General features: G+C 48.4%; 2 protein-coding genes across 4 annotated transcripts in view; one reads left to right on the forward strand and one right to left on the reverse strand.

Annotated features, from left to right (window-relative positions):
- The first annotated feature begins 611 nt into the window (after positions 1-611).
- On the forward strand, positions 612-4,920 carry Nhp2 (NHP2 ribonucleoprotein). Its single transcript, XM_031352849.1, has 4 exons — positions 612-857; positions 951-1,020; positions 3,997-4,102; positions 4,562-4,920. Exons 1-4 carry the CDS (start codon positions 698-700, stop codon positions 4,685-4,687), a joined length of 462 nt encoding a protein of 153 aa, XP_031208709.1. The 5' UTR covers positions 612-697; the 3' UTR covers positions 4,688-4,920.
- Positions 4,921-5,739: 819 nt separating this feature from the next.
- Positions 5,740-16,269, reverse strand: part of Rmnd5b (required for meiotic nuclear division 5 homolog B) — an 11,785-nt gene continuing 1,255 nt past the window's right edge. The window contains exons 2-10 of one of the 3 annotated variants that reach the window (XM_031352846.1): positions 11,769-11,919; positions 10,338-10,483; positions 10,079-10,219; positions 9,112-9,212; positions 8,807-8,973; positions 7,723-7,888; positions 6,572-6,674; positions 6,322-6,476; positions 5,740-6,238 (exon numbers count right to left, since the gene is read on the reverse strand). In XM_031352846.1, the coding sequence (XP_031208706.1) occupies positions 6,175-6,238; positions 6,322-6,476; positions 6,572-6,674; positions 7,723-7,888; positions 8,807-8,973; positions 9,112-9,212; positions 10,079-10,219; positions 10,338-10,483; positions 11,769-11,907 (1,182 nt within the window). In that variant the 5' untranslated portion in view covers positions 11,908-11,919 and the 3' untranslated portion in view covers positions 5,740-6,174. Of the gene's footprint in view, positions 6,239-6,321; positions 6,477-6,571; positions 6,675-7,722; positions 7,889-8,806; positions 8,974-9,111; positions 9,213-10,078; positions 10,220-10,337; positions 10,484-11,768; positions 11,954-16,269 lie in introns of all 3 variants that reach the window. The other 2 variants (XM_031352848.1, XM_031352845.1) reach the window with 2 other exon arrangements.

Below are 16,269 nucleotides of genomic sequence, written 5' to 3' on the forward strand. Positions count from 1 at the left end.
TTTCTTTGCAGTTTTTTGAGACTGTTTCTGTGCAGTCCTGGCTGTCCTGGAACTCGATCTGTAGAACAGGCTGGCCTCGAACTCAGAGTTCCCCCTGCTTCTGCTTCCCAACTGCTGAGATTAAAGGTATGCATCATCACTGCCCAGGGGAAGTCACTATGTGGACCAGGCTGATTTAGAACTTAGAGATCCACCAGCCCCTGCCTCCCTGCTGGGATCAAAGGTGTGCAGTTTATAGTTTGAGCAACAAGATCTAGGAGGGGGGAAAATGTGAAAAAAGGTGCTCTAGGCTTTACCTAACCAGCAGCAGCAGGTCACAAGGCCCAGGAGCTCAGGGACACACTCCCATCGTATTTTCCTTCCTCCAAATCAATTTCTCCGGGCCCCGCCTCTCTCCCGTTGGGCCCCGCCTCTCGACCTCAGGTCCCGCCCCTTTCCCTCTAGAACCCCAGTTCTAACTTCGGCTTCTCCAGGTTCCCGCCGCGGAAATCCAAATCCCGTGCCTAGATTGACCTTTAACCCCGCCCCTATATTCAAAATCCCGCCCCCAGGGATCTACTTAGAGATTGGTCGGTGCAGAATATTTCATTTCCCAATTGGTCGTCATAAGGTAGGGCGGGCTTTATAACCCGGAAGTGATCTCGGAGTCGGTGGCCGCGTGGTTCCTCTATGCCCTGACTGATTTGTAGTTGCTAAGATGACCAAAATAAAGGCGGCTCCCGAGGAGTCTGAGGCGCAGGCGGAGGGTGGCAGCGAGGAGCGCACGTACGAAGAGCTGCTGGTCAACCTGAACCCCATCGCGCAGCCCCTGGCTTCCCGCCGCCTGACGCGCAGGCTCTACAAGTGCATCAAGAAGGGTGAGGCGGACGCGCGGTGCACGGGGCCCGGGCGGCTTGGGCAGCCCGGGGTCGACGAGGTCTAGGCTCATGCTTCTCTCTCTCTCTTTGTAGCTGTGAAGCAGAAGCAGATTCGTCGCGGGGTGAAGGAGGTTCAGAAATTTGTCAACAAGGGCGAGAAAGGGTAAGAACCTGTCTTACGCTGGTTTTTAAGTTTTGTGCTTTTTTTTGTTTTGTTTTGTTTTTTAATTTTTATTTCTTAGTGCTGGGGATTGAACCTAGGGCCCTGTGCATGGTACACAAGTACTATGGCACTGGGTTTGGCTTATTAATTGGTTAAGAAGAAATTCCACCTACTCAGTAAAGGTGAAGTTGACTGACCAGTCAAGCAGTCAACTCCCTTCACTACCAGTAAATGGAGTTCCCAAGTAAATGACAGGGAAGAGAATAGAAATCCTGCCCATGTAAACTAGAGCTGCGTTCCTTCACTCTGTAAATTGGCACTGTTTCAGGTTTTAGGCAACGTGCTATATGTAGAGAGACATTTTCCCAAGTAGGCCAGGGGAGAATGAGGGCTCACTTCCGAAGCATAGCTAGTTTAAGGCCAGCGTGGGCTATGGAAAGGTCTCAAAACAACTTCCAAAAGGATAGAATGATAGGCCAAGAGTAGTGAGTTAGGCCTTTAATCCCAACAAAGGCAGATCTCCGAGTTCCAGGACAGCCAAGACTAGGAAGAGAATGAAGAACAAAGGAAGAGAATGAAGGGACGTCTATTGGGGGTGAAGGGGTGGAATCCTGAGAAGAGTCGTCTTTGGGGCCGGGCAGCTTAGTGGTTACACAATGAAAGTGATTACACCTTTAAGTGTATGAATGCTTTGCCTGCATGTATATGTTGGTGCATCACTGGTGTCCGTGGGAGCCAGAAGGCAAGGTCCGTTTGGACAGGAGTTACAGATGACTGTGCGCCAGCATATGCCACCTCTCCAGCTCTCATGGGCTTTCTTAGGAATGGTGGCTTTTGTGTTGTTCTCAGAACAGAGTGGAAGCTGAGCTGAGGAGCGATGTCAAGGGAAGAGTTAGGAGAGGCAAGTCAGACTTAGGAAGCTGTTGTGGCCCAAGTCAGGTGATGGGCAGGAGCTACGGCTGATGGATTTGAGAGCCAGGTGACACATGATGACTTTGCATGCTAGTTTGGGCTGCGATCTGTGACTGCAGACAGTCAGTGGAGGGAAACCAGGTTTGTGTGAAAACCTTTTTTTTTTTTTTTTTAAGATTTATGTATTTTTTTATTTAAACTGCAGCTGTCTTCAGACACACACTAGAAGAGTGCCTCGGATCCCACATATGGTTGTGAGCCACCATGTGGTTGCTGGGAATTGAATTCAGGATCTGTAGAAGAGCAGTCAGTGGTTGGTTTGTTTTTTTGGGGGGGAGGGGTGTGGTTATATTTTGGTTTTTTTCTTGAGACAGGGTTTCTCTGTATAGCCCTGGCTGTCCTGGAACTCACTCTGTAGACCAGGCTGGCCTCGAACTCAGAAATCCGCCTGCCTCTGCCTCCCAAGTGCTGGGATTAAAGGCATGCACCACCACCGCCTCCCCCCGCCCCCTCAAAAACATTTTAAGTTCAGTTTTTAGGTACCTTTTAGGTATTTTTTTTTCTTGGTTTTTGGAGACAGGGTTTCTTTGAAGAGCCCTGGCTTTCCTGGAACTCACTCTGTAGACCAGGCTGGCCTCGAACTCAGAAATCCACCTGCCTCTGCTTCCCAAATGCTGGGATTAAAGGCGTGTGCCACCACTGCCCGGCTTTTTTCTTTTTTCTTTTTTTTTTTTTTAAGATTTATTTATTGGGGCTGGAGAGATGGCTCAGCGGTTAAGAGCACTGACTGCTCTTCCGAAGGTGCTGAGTTCAAAAGTCTTTAAAAAAAAAAAAGATTTATTATTATATCTAAGTACACTGTAGCTGTCTTCAGACACACCAGAAGAGGGCGTCAGATCTCATTACTGATGGTTGTGAGCCACCATGTGGTTGCTGAGATTTGAACTCAGGACCTCCTGAAGAGCAGTCAATGCTCTTAACTGATGAGCCATTTCTCCAGCCCTGAAGTATTTCAGATGGTTATTTTAATATGTGTGTGTGCCTGTTTACATGTGTATGCACACCTGTGCACTCTGGTACCTATATGAACACCAGTGAACAACTTGTGAGAACTGATTCTCTTCTACCACTTGGGTTCCTAGGATTGAACTCAGGAGGTCATGCTTGGCAGTGAGTGTCTTTACCCTCTGAGACATCCTGAGTTGACATGGAAAATGCCCTGAATATGCTCTATTTAGCTATCGCACAGGCGGATAAATGATTGTGTTTGGTAGGACAAATGGGGTCTGGTAGCTTTAGGTAGCACCTGGCACCATGATAATAGGTCAGGAAGGTAAGGAGAAGGCACCACAAAGAAGGACAGCAAAGGAGCAGGCAGAGGGGACCAGCCCTGTGCCGAAGGGAATAGAGTATGGAAACACCCTTACAGAACATTCTTCCTTCTGGGTGGATCTTCAGAACTTCTGAGTCTGGTACACTGACAGCTTGCAGCCATAGTTGAGGGCTCTGGCAAGCTTTTTCTTGGGACAGAGCCTGTGTATTACTCAAACACTTAGGTGTGGTCCCTGCCAGTCTTAGAGCTTTGTTCTCTGACCCCCTCCTAGTATATATTGCAAAAGGCAACCAGCCCTTCAGTACCACTCTGAGTCCCTTGGCCTCATTCTGTCCCCACACCTGCCATTCTGGGATCCTCCTCATGGCACTCAAGCCTCTGTTCAAGGGCCATCTCCTGGTTGGAGCATTACTGACTCTAAGGAGAGCTGAGTCCCTATTTCTTGGCATTTCTCCCATAACTCATCCATCCCAGCACTTCACCTCTAGTCACATTTGGTGGCATTTACATGCTGTCAAGTAAAAATCATGTCCCCAGAAGAATGCATTTACTAAAGATGACTTTATACTCTTCAGAAGTTGGAGGCTGGCATTAAGTGTGAGAGTCCTTGGTTGGGGTGGGGCATCTTATTCAACTCTGTGCCCTCACAGCCAGGCTGGAGATAGATAGCTCTTATAACTGAAAGGGAAAGGGAGGGCGCAAAGTAGAACTGATGGTTTCTCTTGTTGCAGGATCATGATTTTGGCAGGAGATACATTACCGATTGAGGTATACTGCCATCTTCCAGTTCTCTGTGAGGACCAGAACTTGCCCTACGTCTATATCCCCTCTAAGACGGTGAGGAGCTCATGCCCACCCTGCCCCACTCCCATCTTGGCCCTAGGGAGGCTATTTGAGGAAGTAGCTCAGGTGTTGAAATTTCCAGGTCTGGGTGGCTTGCTTTTCTTTTTGAGATTATGTCTCAGCTGGGACTAAAGTGCATAGCACATTGGCTGGCAGGCTTTCTTCCTGTAAGATGAGAATCTTCTGTATCTAAGAATATTTGAACGTGTGTGAAGGGTGTCAGAGACTTATAGAACAGTGGTACTGCCTTGCCTACAGGGATACCCTTGTAGACCACGTGAGAATATTCAATATTGGCTTGGAGAACCATGGCTTGAGAGCTTAGTGTAAGTAATGGCAGACATCTGAAATATTTTTAAATGTAATGTTTACCAACGGGACATGGCTGTAGGCCAGGTTAGGCTGGTAGGCTGTGACCCCTGTTCCCAGCAGCTTTTCTTCTCTTCTGTTTAGGACTTGGGTGCAGCTACAGGCTCCAAGCGTCCCACTTGTGTGATCATGGTGAAGCCCCATGAAGAATATCAGGAGACCTATGACAAGTGCCTGGAGGAGGTGCAGGCACTGCCTACACCTCTGTGAGAGACTTGGGCTGCATCCCAGCCTGTTCCAAGAGATGCTGGGCTGGCTGCTGGCGGCTGCCCACCCTAACAGCAGCTCCCTGATTTCTTGATGTGTGAATCTCCCAGTCAGCTCCAGCAGCTGTTCCTGGAGGTGGAGCCAGCATCTTTGCCATCACTGCGGTCTCCTGTTGAGCTTTGATGAAGACAGTTCCAAGAATATGGGATGGAAGTAAATGCTAAGGCAAAAATGTGGCAAGTGTGTGGGTGTTTTTTAAGAGCCAAGAAGTTGGCATGAGGAAGCGAAAGCAGCCTTTCAGCACAGAGCCCCAAGGGTGTACCTGGCAAATGTTCAGCACCATCTCCACAGCCCACTCTAGGACAGTTGGGATAAGGAGACGAGGCAGCAGGGCCTAAACCCCACCTCCAAGAGCCTTACATACCAACCACATACTAAGTTTTCAGTAGGACAACCTGGTCCTGGAGGCTGGCGAGATGACTTGGCAGGTGAGCACTGGCCACTCTTCTATAGTTCTAACACACACACGGTGACTCACAACTATCTGTAATTCAGGTGGCAGACATGCTTGTAAGCAATATACTCCCACACATAAAAACAAACGCTAAGTCCTCCCACTTGACAGGACTTTATAGCATTTTAAATTTGACGTTTCCTAAAGCCCCACATAGGATTAGGATTAGGATGCAGAGCAACCAAGTTGAAGCATCTTGGATAATCAGGGGTGAGACCTCCCTTTCTTGTTTTTTTTTTTGGAGACAAGATTTCTCTGTGTAGCCCTGTCTGTCCTGGAACTCATTCTGTAGACCAGGCTGGCCTCAAACTCAGAAATCCATCTGTCTCTGCCTCCCAAGTACTAGGATTAAAAGCATGTACCACCACTGCCTGCCCTTTGTCCTCTTACACAGCTTACTAAAGTCTTACATAGTACATGGGAAAACATCTTGCCATAGGCTTTCCCCAAACAGAGATACCAGATGGCTATGGTTTGGTAGCTGCTGCCACTAGACCACGCCCAATAGCTTATATATATAACAAGACCATGCAGTTGTTGCTTAGTGAAACTCAAGCCTAGCCAGCAATAAGGAGAAGGGCTATGAATATATTTGCTCAAAGTTATAAAACAGCATTCAGTTCTAACGGGCTATTTACAGTGGAGAATGGGTAGATACAGTTGAGGCTGTACAGTAGAAGGAGGTGGGTCACAGCTGGAAGCCCCTTTGAGGCAGGAGTAGAAAGATGTCTGCATTTGAGAGCCAAGGCCTTTGCTGCTCAGTCAGAGGCAAGTGTAAACAGAAAGATAGCAGGAACAGCGTGGCCAGTCCCCCTGGAAGGTAAGGAGGCATAGGCTGGTTCACGGCCTTCCCTGGCCTCTGCCTAGGCAGGCTGGGTCTCTTGGTAATGCTGGTCTGAGGCATCACAGTCTACTGAAGCCAGTCCCTCCACAAAGACCCATGGGTGGATTACACCTTCTAGAATGTTCCTTGGGATCAGAATATGATGCGTTTCCCATCTGCTGGATTCTGCTCCATGGGACAGTAGGGACACTTTAGCCTGCACGTAAAGACAAAAGCAAGGACATCTCAGGGCTGGCCAGGAAAGCCAGGCCAGGATGAAACCAGGCAGGGGGAACTTACTTTCCTCCATTAATGAGCTTGTTGAGTGCATCTCGGGAGATGACGTGGCCGCAGATGAGCTTGATAGGGGGGTTGGAATCTGAGGTCTGCTGTCGCAGGATAGGGCATGCAAACACGGAGTGATACCAGCACTTCATGCCCAGCTCAATCTCAATCTGGGGAGGCCAGCAAAAGGCTGAGTTACAGTTCTTGTCTGAGCTGCGTGCCCCAGCACCTGCTTCTGAGGGCGCCTCCCCCAGCCTGGTCTTACCGGCAGTTCATCCTTGTGACTCCACACCCCAGTGCACTGCCTCTGTTCGATCACAGCTTTAATGTTCATCAGCACTGGCAGCGCCACACAGCCAGAAGCAAAGCTGAGGAACAGAGCAGAGTGAAGCAGCTGGGATCAAAAGGCCCAGCACACTGTCCCACATAGGACTGGAGACAAAAATTCTAAAGTGGTATAAAGTCAGATTGGTCCTTGAGAATTCCTTGTTTTTAATTTTTGTGTACAAATGTGTGCTTATGTGTATGTGTGGGCCACGTGCACGGCTGTGGAGCGTCAGATCTGGAACTAGCTAATGAGAGTCTCCATGTGAGTGATGGGAGCCAGGCTCTTAACAAGAGCAACAAGTGCCTTTAACCTGAGTCATCTCTGATGCTCCTAAAAAGCCACTAGCAAGTTCAACTCTGTATTTGCTCTAGTATACCCTAAAATTCCAGTAAAGAAATCAGCTAACAGATGAAGTGTTCCCGTGGAAAGCCCCTAATTAGGAGACAATGCTCAGTTGAAAGGGCCAGAGTCTGCCTGTAGTTTAACCAGCTAGCTCTATTACTGTGGTACAAAGTAAGAGTGCCAGCAAAGACATCTATTTCAAGATGGCTGGGTAGCAGGGAGCCCACTGGCTGGAACCTTGGGTTGTTCTGCCCAATGCCTGCCTAGGGGCTGTGGTGACCTGACTCCACAGCAACAATGTAGGCAAGTACAGCCTGTTCTATACTAACAGCTGTGCCCTATCACCATAGTGACTTTCTGGGGCCAATCTAGGTGCTCTGTTCCTTTAAGAGCCTACAGTTAGCTCATGGCAAAGCTCCACCTTACCAGCTAAGAGAGTCTAGCTTGGGCTTGCTGTAAAGTGAGCAGAGACCACTGCATAGCAGAGATTAAGTTGTGACTCAGCACTCTCCATGCAGGGGAATGATGTCTTAGTGAAGTTGTGAGAGGGTGGCTGGATGACTGAGAGTAGTGTAGTTTCCCAAGGGTATTGTGCAGGTTGGGCCCTGTCTAACTGTAAAAAAGCAGTATATCTCAAGGAAAGATGGTGAGCCAGCTTAAGTCTGTGAAAGCACAGGGAAGGATCAGTACAATTGTTTCCCTCCCAGCCTTTCCCCTTATGCTGACCTCAGGAGGCTGGGCTGTACCTGACACTAAGTGGGGACTCCACTGAAAGTCCCAGGAGGGTGCATGCATCCCGGGTAAAGGTCTCGCAGATCTCCGCCCAGTGGCTGTTGTCTAAGAGGTGGCAGTAGGGTGACTTCTCCAAGCCCAGCCGCAGGTACACCAGACTGCCCATCATCACCTGGATCTCTACAAGATAATGGGATGACAGTTCAGAGAAGACAGAGCTCTGGGCCATTTCTCAAGAAGCCAGAGGACTGCAAAGTCCTCTAATGTGCAGAGGAGGGCATCTACATACAGGCTGCTGCCAACATGGAGGAAGGAAGGTGAGGCTGCTCCTGAGCTCCAGCTTTCTGACTACATCCCAAGTATGTCTCTGCTTGGCACAGAAGGTCTCCATTCATCCTCCCCCAATATTTTTGAGCCTGTGGTCTCTATATAAACCTGACCTTGAAAACAGTTGTCAGTCAGTGGTCAATCAGTGATAGAGTGAGGTTCAAGCCCTAGTGTCACACACACACACACACACACACACACACACAGAGCGAGAGAGCGAGTGAGAGAGAGAGAGAGAGAGAGAGAGAGAGAGAGAACATACAAATAAATAGCATCACTGCTTGGTTTTATAATTTTTATTTTTTTAAATGTTGTGAAAGATGACTCAGAAGTTAAGAGCACTCACTGGTCACTCTTCCAGAGGTCCTAAGTTCAATTCCCAGCAACCACGTGGTGGCCCAGACCATCTATACTGACATCCATTGCCCTCTTCTACAGGCATACATGCAGGTAGACCGCTGTATATGTAATAAATAAATCATACATATATATAATTGTATTTTACCTTACAGTCTTTCACTTGAGTCAGTCTTGCCATTGCCATGCTAGCCTACCCTGATGTGACTAACATAAACTAGCTAGACTGAAGCTGTCTTCCTGCCTCAGCTGTGCCTTTGCTTTGGACTTCAGAGGCAAAAGAGAGTCAAAGGTTTCTAAATTATGGGGAGGCATCTTTCTGGTTACAGACCATTTGTGGGTTGAAAGACAGGCCATCCAACATGTCCAAACACAGGCTGGAGCCTACCCTACCCCAGCATCCTGGGCACTCACCTCTCTGGTGCAGCCGAGCAAAGGGCTGGAAATGCCGAGCATAGCTGAGGGCCTCCAGCTGCTTCTCGGGGCCTCCAGCTAGGAGGCGGATAAAGTGCAGCCGATGCAGCTTGAACTCCAGTGAGCTGTTGAGCTCCAGCAGGCGCTGCCGGTGGGAAACAGCCCATCTGGGGAGAAACAACACAATGCAGTGGGTAGTGGCTACAGAAAGCCCTAAGACAGTGAATCCCTAAGGCATGGCTGGAAGGAGTCAGGCATAGTTAAGTGAGGTGACCATGGGCAAGCCCCATGGTGGGCACCCTTACTCCAGTGCAGGTCCTAGGTCTTGCTCATGCAGCGCTTCCAAGATCCGATTCAACTCCAAGAAGGGCTGCTTGAAGTCCAGGTCCACATTCAATGTCGATTCCTGGGAAAGATGCAAGGCAGTGTCCCCAAAAGTCTTCCCATAATAAAACTTCATCAGCCAAAGGTTGGCTGGAGAAAGGCAAAGAATTGTGGTCTGTCGGTAGCAAGAGCTCCTGTTGTTCACTTTCCATCCTTCAGAGGCTACGCATCATCACTGGTCAGCCACAGCGTGACTCTGCAGATAGTCCCCAGGCCTGGCACTGAATGGCCAAGTGAGAAAATTACTTTTTAATTCACCTAATTACATTAAGGCAAATACTCCTGGTAACTTGCTATCTGTCATTTTGCTAATCCCCTAAATACAAAAGGAGAGCAACAGCAACAAAGTTAAAGTCTGGCTCCAGCAGGTAACAGACTAACTAGAAATCAGTAACTTTGTATCAGATACACTTAGAGCTACCTCCTACTGTGTAGAAGGGGGATCAAGTTCCTTTGTAAAATAAATATAAAGAAGTCAGTGACTAGGATGCAGTAGGCCCATGCACAGCTGCAATCCCGCAGCTTGAGAGGAAAAAGGAAGACCGGATGGAGGCCAGCCTGCTCTATTCAGCCAGTCCTTATCTCAGAATCACAAGAAACAGGATGTGGTCGCAGCACTTGAGAAGCAGGGGGGATCTCTGTGAGTTTGAGACCAATCTGGCCTACATAGAGAGTTCCAAAACAAAAACAGTTAAGAATATCAGGGACTGGCTGGAAAACTAGCCCGTGAATGCAGTGGGCTGGGCATGGTGGGGTGTCATACCCATAATCCCATAATCTAGGAGACCGAGGAAGGAGGGTAACAATGAGGCTAGCCTGGGTTACATAAGCAAGACCATCTCAAACAGCAGGAGATAAGAGTCCTTGTGTTCTCAAGGCCAACGTTACCTGGCATAGCTCCTCGGCTACACTGAGCATGCCCTGCTGGTACAGGTGTTCTACAATGGCCATCTGCAGGATCTGCTGCTGCTTCTCACGTGAGTCCCACACAGCATCTGAGACTACACCGCAGATCTCGGAGTCAAAGTTCTGACAGAGGAGAGACGGGTTTATGACTCAGGCACTCATACATGTGTTCCTGCCAAACCAGTACACATTAGCTCTGTGGTGTTCCCACTCCTAGACCCTGGACCACTCACATACTCACCCTGTCAATGGCTTTGCCCACTCTGGAGACGCTGCTATGAATGTCCTTATGGTCGGAAGCCAGTTTCTGGACTGTGTCTTTGATCTTCCTACAGCACTGGGACATCACAAGGGAGAGCGTGGCTGAGAGAGGGGTCCCCTGGAGAGCTGTGGGGATAGCAGGCTATGTCAGGAGCAGGAGGCCGATCATAGGCAGCTTCTGCAGCAGCCTGTCTGCTTCCTACTACATGCTGGTGTGGTGACCCAGAGGTCAGCCCTGCGTGCCAGAGTTAAACACCTGCTTCCAGTCTGTACCCAGCTGCTTATTTTTTAATCTCACTGTATAGCCGTGGCTGCTCTGGAACTCACTATGTAGACCAGGATGGCCTCTAACTCACAGAGATTCTCCTGCCTCTGACTCAAGAGTGCTGCAATTACTAGCTTCCTGGTACTTAGATCCTAGGGACTTGGAAATTGCCATGTTGAAGAAGCCACTATGTTTGTTTACTTATTTTTAAGATACTTAACAACTGCCAGGTGTGGTAGCATACACCTTTAATCATAGCACTTGGGAGGCTGAGGCAAATGGATCTCTGAGTTCTAGGCTGGCCTGGTCTACATAGTTCCATGACAGCCAGAGCTATGTAGAGAGACCCTGTCTCAAACAAGCAAACAAAAAGATATCTTTATTTAGTTGGCTGCACAGGGGCTGGGGGATGGCACATGAGACACATATATGCCCTGATGCCCACTAGAGGTCAGAAGACACCTCCCATGAGTTTCTCTCCTTCCACCATGTGGGCCCCAGGGATTCAGGTCGTCAGGCTTGTCAGCAGGTGCCTGGTACTTGGTGAGCCGTTCTCTAGCCCACAAGCCAGGACCCTGGTGACTTCATTTCCTCAGCTATAAAAGTCTAGGTTGCTGTGAATGATGACACTGCACCTATGTGCCTTGTTGTATGTTGGGCATTGGCTGTGTGCAGGCTTTCCTGTGAACTGTCAGATTAAACTCAAAGGTTACCCTGACCCAGCAATTCCACTTCTAGGAGAAATGGAAACACAGAAAGCCATGTGTGGAACTCTTCCTAGTATTCTTCAGGATAGCACAGAAATAGAAACAAGCCAGTTTCCATCCACAGATGGGTACAGAATCCCACACATGCATTCAACAGGCTATCAGCCAGCTATAGCAGGTGTGATGTGCTGATACATGTTACAATAGAAATAAACCCTAGGAACATCACCCCCACCCTCCCAAGTAAATACATAAAAAGTTAACTGAAAACAAACTGGCCATGTTAGTGGTTTCAAGTAAATCATTTCTGTCAGGTTTTTTGAAGGAGCAGAGGCTTCCTTTACTATCTTCAAGGAAGCCTAGGGATGCGTAGCCAAGACTTCACCAACGAGTAAGCAGCCTGCCTGTGCTTACATGGTCCCTGGGGATGGTCACCCACCTGCACTGGCCAGCTCAGCTCTCAGCTGACCCACGTAGTGCAGCAGCTCCTCCAGGCTCTGCTCGCAGTGTTGCCCATAGGTCAGGAACTTGTGCAGGACCTTGTCGAGCTCCCTCTCCACACATGCACACTGCTCCATGGCGACCTCTGCCTAGTGATGTTAACTGGGTCAGGCCAGTGTGGACCTTGGTGGGGGAGGGAGGGTGGGAGTTGGGAGGTTATGCTTCCCATAACATTTCTTCAGATCCCCTCACCCCTCCTGAATAATAATAAATCAGTTCCCCACTAAACAAGGACAGAGTTGTTTTGTATTGTGGTCACATATACATGGTCAGCTGTAATAATGTCAGCTAGGGGTGGTGATGCACACCTTTGATCTCAGCAGAGACTGTTGGATCTCTATGAGTTCAAGGCCAGCCTAGTCTACAAAGTTCTAGGACAGGGTTGTTACACAGAGAAACCTCTTTAAAAAAAAAAAAAAAAAGCAAAACAAAATTACTGTCTCAAACTTTTTGCTCTGTTATCTTTGTGTTACTTATATGTGTGCATGTGGGTGCCAGAGGAAGTCAGAAGCAGACTTCTGATGGACAGGCAGTGGTGGTGCATGCCTTTATCCATGCAAGTTCTAGGACAGCCAAGGCTACACAGAGAAACCATGTCTCTAATCCTCCCCTTGTCTTGGAGCTGGAAAGCTGCTCCATATGGGTGCTGGAAACCAACTGGTCCTCTGCAAGAGCAGCAGGAGCTCGTGATTACTGAGCCACCACTCCAGCCTCCCTTTCTACTGCAGAGCCACCTTGAGTGTCGTCCTCAAGAATGCTGTGGACTTCCTTTTAGACTGTGTCTTTCATTTCACTGGTCTAAAGCTCTGAACTGGGCTAGGCTGGCTGGCCAGTGAGCACTAGAGATCCTCTGGTTTCCAGCTCCCTAATACTGAGATTACAAGTGTGAACCACCACACCCAACATTTCTTTAGATTGCTTTATTATTTTATGTGTGTGGGTGTTTTGCTTCATGTACATATGTGTACCATGTATGCAGAAGCCGGAAGAGGATACTGGATCCCTTTACAGGTAGTTCTGAGCCACCTTATGGATTGGAAAATCAATCTTGGGCCTAAGTGGAGCCAGTGCTCTACTTGATGAGCCATCTCTTCAGTCCCAACAACTGGCATTTTTTTTTTTTTCTTTTACAGGATTCTTGGTATCATATTCAGGTCTCACAGACCACCTGCTTCAGAGACTGAGCCTCTGACAAACCCCCAGCTCTTACTCACGGGATCCTCAGCAAGCTGTATGTCAGAATGGCCTAGGTTCACACTGCATGTATTTTCATATATTCACTATAACCACCTTCCCTTTCAGTTAGTGGAACTGGTTTTTCATGTACTGCAGGGAGATAAGCCATGAAGGCAGAATGGGTGTTAATTTCAAGTACGGTTTTGGGAGTAACTGCCTATTGTGGGAGCTGTTTGCCCTCCCTGGCTGTCTGCCTATGACAGCTCCTTGTATGTGGACAGCCAGAACCCTTGCTCTCACACCTCCAGACCCTGGAGTGTGATGTGGCCTCTCCATGGTTGAGTCCTCCAGGCCAACTCCCCTGTTGTTGCAGGCAGCTAGCCCTAGCCTGACCTACTGCTGCCCTCCACTCTCACTCTGCACCCTGATTTCTGAACACTGAAGTGATTGACAACCTAGGGCCTGCCTCCCTCCCACACCACATGCTCTCTTGCTCCGTTGTGCCATAGAGGGTGTATATAGTAGTTATGTATGACGTGTATGCACATATGCATGTGTCTGAGTACAGGCACATATGTGCATACCACAGTGCAAGCATGGAGGTCAGAGGCCAGTGTGGGATGTCAGTCCTCAGCTGCTATCTTGTTTGAAACAGGCTCTCTTTGTTGTTCACTTCTGTATATTCCAAGCTACCCTGGGCTTGGGAGCTTCCAGCAATTTTCCTGACTCTGCCTCCCATTTTACCATTGGAACTGAACACTGGGATTAGCTGTCCTCTACCATGCTTGGTTTTACGTGAGTTCTGGAAATTCAAACTTAGGTCCTTATGCTTGTATAGCAAGCAACACTGAGCCAGCACCCCAGCCTAAAGTTAATAACTTACTCCACCCCCTGCTCACTGCTGCCTCCCTCCCCTCCACTCTGCTGCCCCTTGTTTGAGTAGCCTACAACATGGAGTATACAGATAATTCCCAGAATGCCAGCAACACAGTAGACCTTCTGCACCCACACACAGGACTAGAAATAGGACTGACTAAAGGGATCAATGAAGCCAGCTCTCTCAAAAGTGACATCACAAGAAGCCAATGTCCATGGTAACCCTGGGATCTTCCTACTTCCTGTAACCTCCTAGTCCCACAGGCACCATCCCTCTTGGCTTTCCCAGCTCAGCCCTACTTTATAGTCATCATCTCCCTCCCAGACGGTAACAAACAACAGGGAAACAGTGCTGGGCCCTGGCTGACACCATCTTACACACTAAAACTTGTGATCACACACCCCCAAAGTCAGACTCTACAGTTATATTATGGGTAAAATGTAACAGGGACTCCCCCATTTAAAATGATATAGTTATTTTGCTTGGTAATAACTAACATTCGCCAGAGGCTCATTATGTGCGAGGCTCTGCTCCAGTGACTTCACCCATTAAATTATTCACTTCTCACAACACTATGAGGTAGGTACGGTTATTAGACCCACTTTGCAGCTGAGAAAATGAGACAGGTGAAGATAAAATAAACACCCCAAGGCCACTCGGTGGGGGAGTGGAGGAGTGGAGACTGAAGGAAGCCTGCTGTCTAGCTCTTGGCTGAGGCCCTCTCCTTAAGTACTCTCTCTGTACAACAGGACCAACAGAGCTGGTCGCTGTCCCAGCAGGAAAAGACAGCTGTGTGTGAGGACCACTGGGATGAACTCATAGGGTCTCTCAGTTATGACAACAGGAAGTTAACTGGGACAAGCACAAACCACCAGCTGGGGAAGATGGCAAGAAAAACACGCCTGCCAACAAAATCTAGATAACAAAGGCACAGTTTATCAAAGATTAACATGGCTCAAGAACAGGACCTCATCGTGGTCAAAATGCCAGGCTTTGTTAGATACAAACTGATACCAGGACCATCATAGGGAAGCCTTGAAACTATAAAAAAAGTTGAAGATGAGCCAGGCCAATGGCTCAGTGGGTAACATGCTTGCCACCCAGCCTAGTGACCTGAATATGATCATGGGAACCACAGGTGAAGGAGGGAGGACTCCACAATGCTGTCCTGACTGCTCAATGCGTGCCATGGCAGTGAGGCCCACCCCCAATAAGGAAATACATCATTCTTAAAGCTGAGGAAAGCCAGGTGGGGTGGTGCATAGCTTTAAGCTTAGTGATCAGGAGGAAGAGGCAGACCAACCACTTCTAGTTCCTGGCTAGCCTGGGCTACATGGTAAGAAACTGTATCCTGCTCCCCACAATTAAAAAAAAAAAAAATTACAAGCTGAGGAATGGAGCTGAGAAGATGGCTTCCCTGGTAAAATGCCTGAGCTTTAGTCCTAGTACCCACAAAAAGAAGCCAGGTGTGAAATCCTCGAGCCGTGGAGACAGGCCGACCAGGTTTGCTCACTCATTGAGCTACAGGTTTAGTGAGAGTCCCTGCTTCAAAGCACAAGGCACACACATCTAACACAGTGAAAAGATATGCAAATGACCTTTAGCCTGCACATAGGGAAGTATCCCAAAAGGTCCTGGCTCGGTGTCTAGGTGGTTCTAGCACCAGGGAGGTGTGAGGCCATCCTGGGCTTTTCAGGACAGCCAAGCCACATAGAAAGATCCTGTCTCAAAAGAAAAGAGTCTGTACATGTCCAGTAGACAACGTTTTGTTCTGCTTTTTAAAAGCATATGTGTTCGTATTCCTGGTTTTGGCAGAAGGGGGCACACATGCCAAGTTCAGACAACTTTGTGCAGTCAGTTCTCTCTTTCCACCTTTATGTGGGTTCCAGGGATTGAACTCAGGTCACCAGGACTATGTAGCAAGTGTCTGTACACACTGAGACATCTTGATGATCCTATTTTGTTGTGTTGAAATGGGGTCTCGTGTAGTTCACACTGGTCACCCCCAGGAACCCCCAGCCTGACTGGGCTGCACCTCAGTCCATTAAGTGCACTTGTTTGTTTTCACATCTCTCTTTCTGTAGACCAGGCTGGCCTGGAATTCAAGAGATCTACCTGTTCCTGCCTCCTGAGTGCTGGAATTAAAGGTGTGCACTACCATCCCGTTCCAACCTCAGCTTTTTGTATTGTTTGACCAGACCGGCCATGAGCGCATTCTGTATCTCACACTGACCGTGAACTTGGAATCCTCCTGCATTAGCCTTCTAAGTAGCTGGAATTACATATCATCAGGAATGCATTAATTTTTAATCAATCTATTGAGTTTTCAGCGCCAAGCCCTACACCCAAAGCCATTGCTTCTCACTTTTTTTTTTTTTTTTTTTTT

Source organism: Mastomys coucha, unplaced genomic scaffold, assembly GCF_008632895.1.
Source record: "Mastomys coucha isolate ucsf_1 unplaced genomic scaffold, UCSF_Mcou_1 pScaffold5, whole genome shotgun sequence".
NCBI classification, from domain to species: domain Eukaryota; kingdom Metazoa; phylum Chordata; class Mammalia; order Rodentia; family Muridae; genus Mastomys; species Mastomys coucha.

What these genes read in the sequence shown, in the direction of transcription:
- Nhp2 (XM_031352849.1), top strand. Translation starts at nt 698, where the DNA reads ATGACCAAAATAAAGGCGGCTCCCGAGGAGTCTGAGGCGCAGGCGGAG. An exon ending in GTCAACAAGGGCGAGAAAGG is followed by an intron (nt 1,021 to 3,996) that starts GTAAGAACCTGT and finishes CTCTTGTTGCAG; the next exon opens with GATCATGATTTTGGCAGGAG. An exon ending in TCTATATCCCCTCTAAGACG is followed by an intron (nt 4,103 to 4,561) that starts GTGAGGAGCTCA and finishes TCTTCTGTTTAG; the next exon opens with GACTTGGGTGCAGCTACAGG.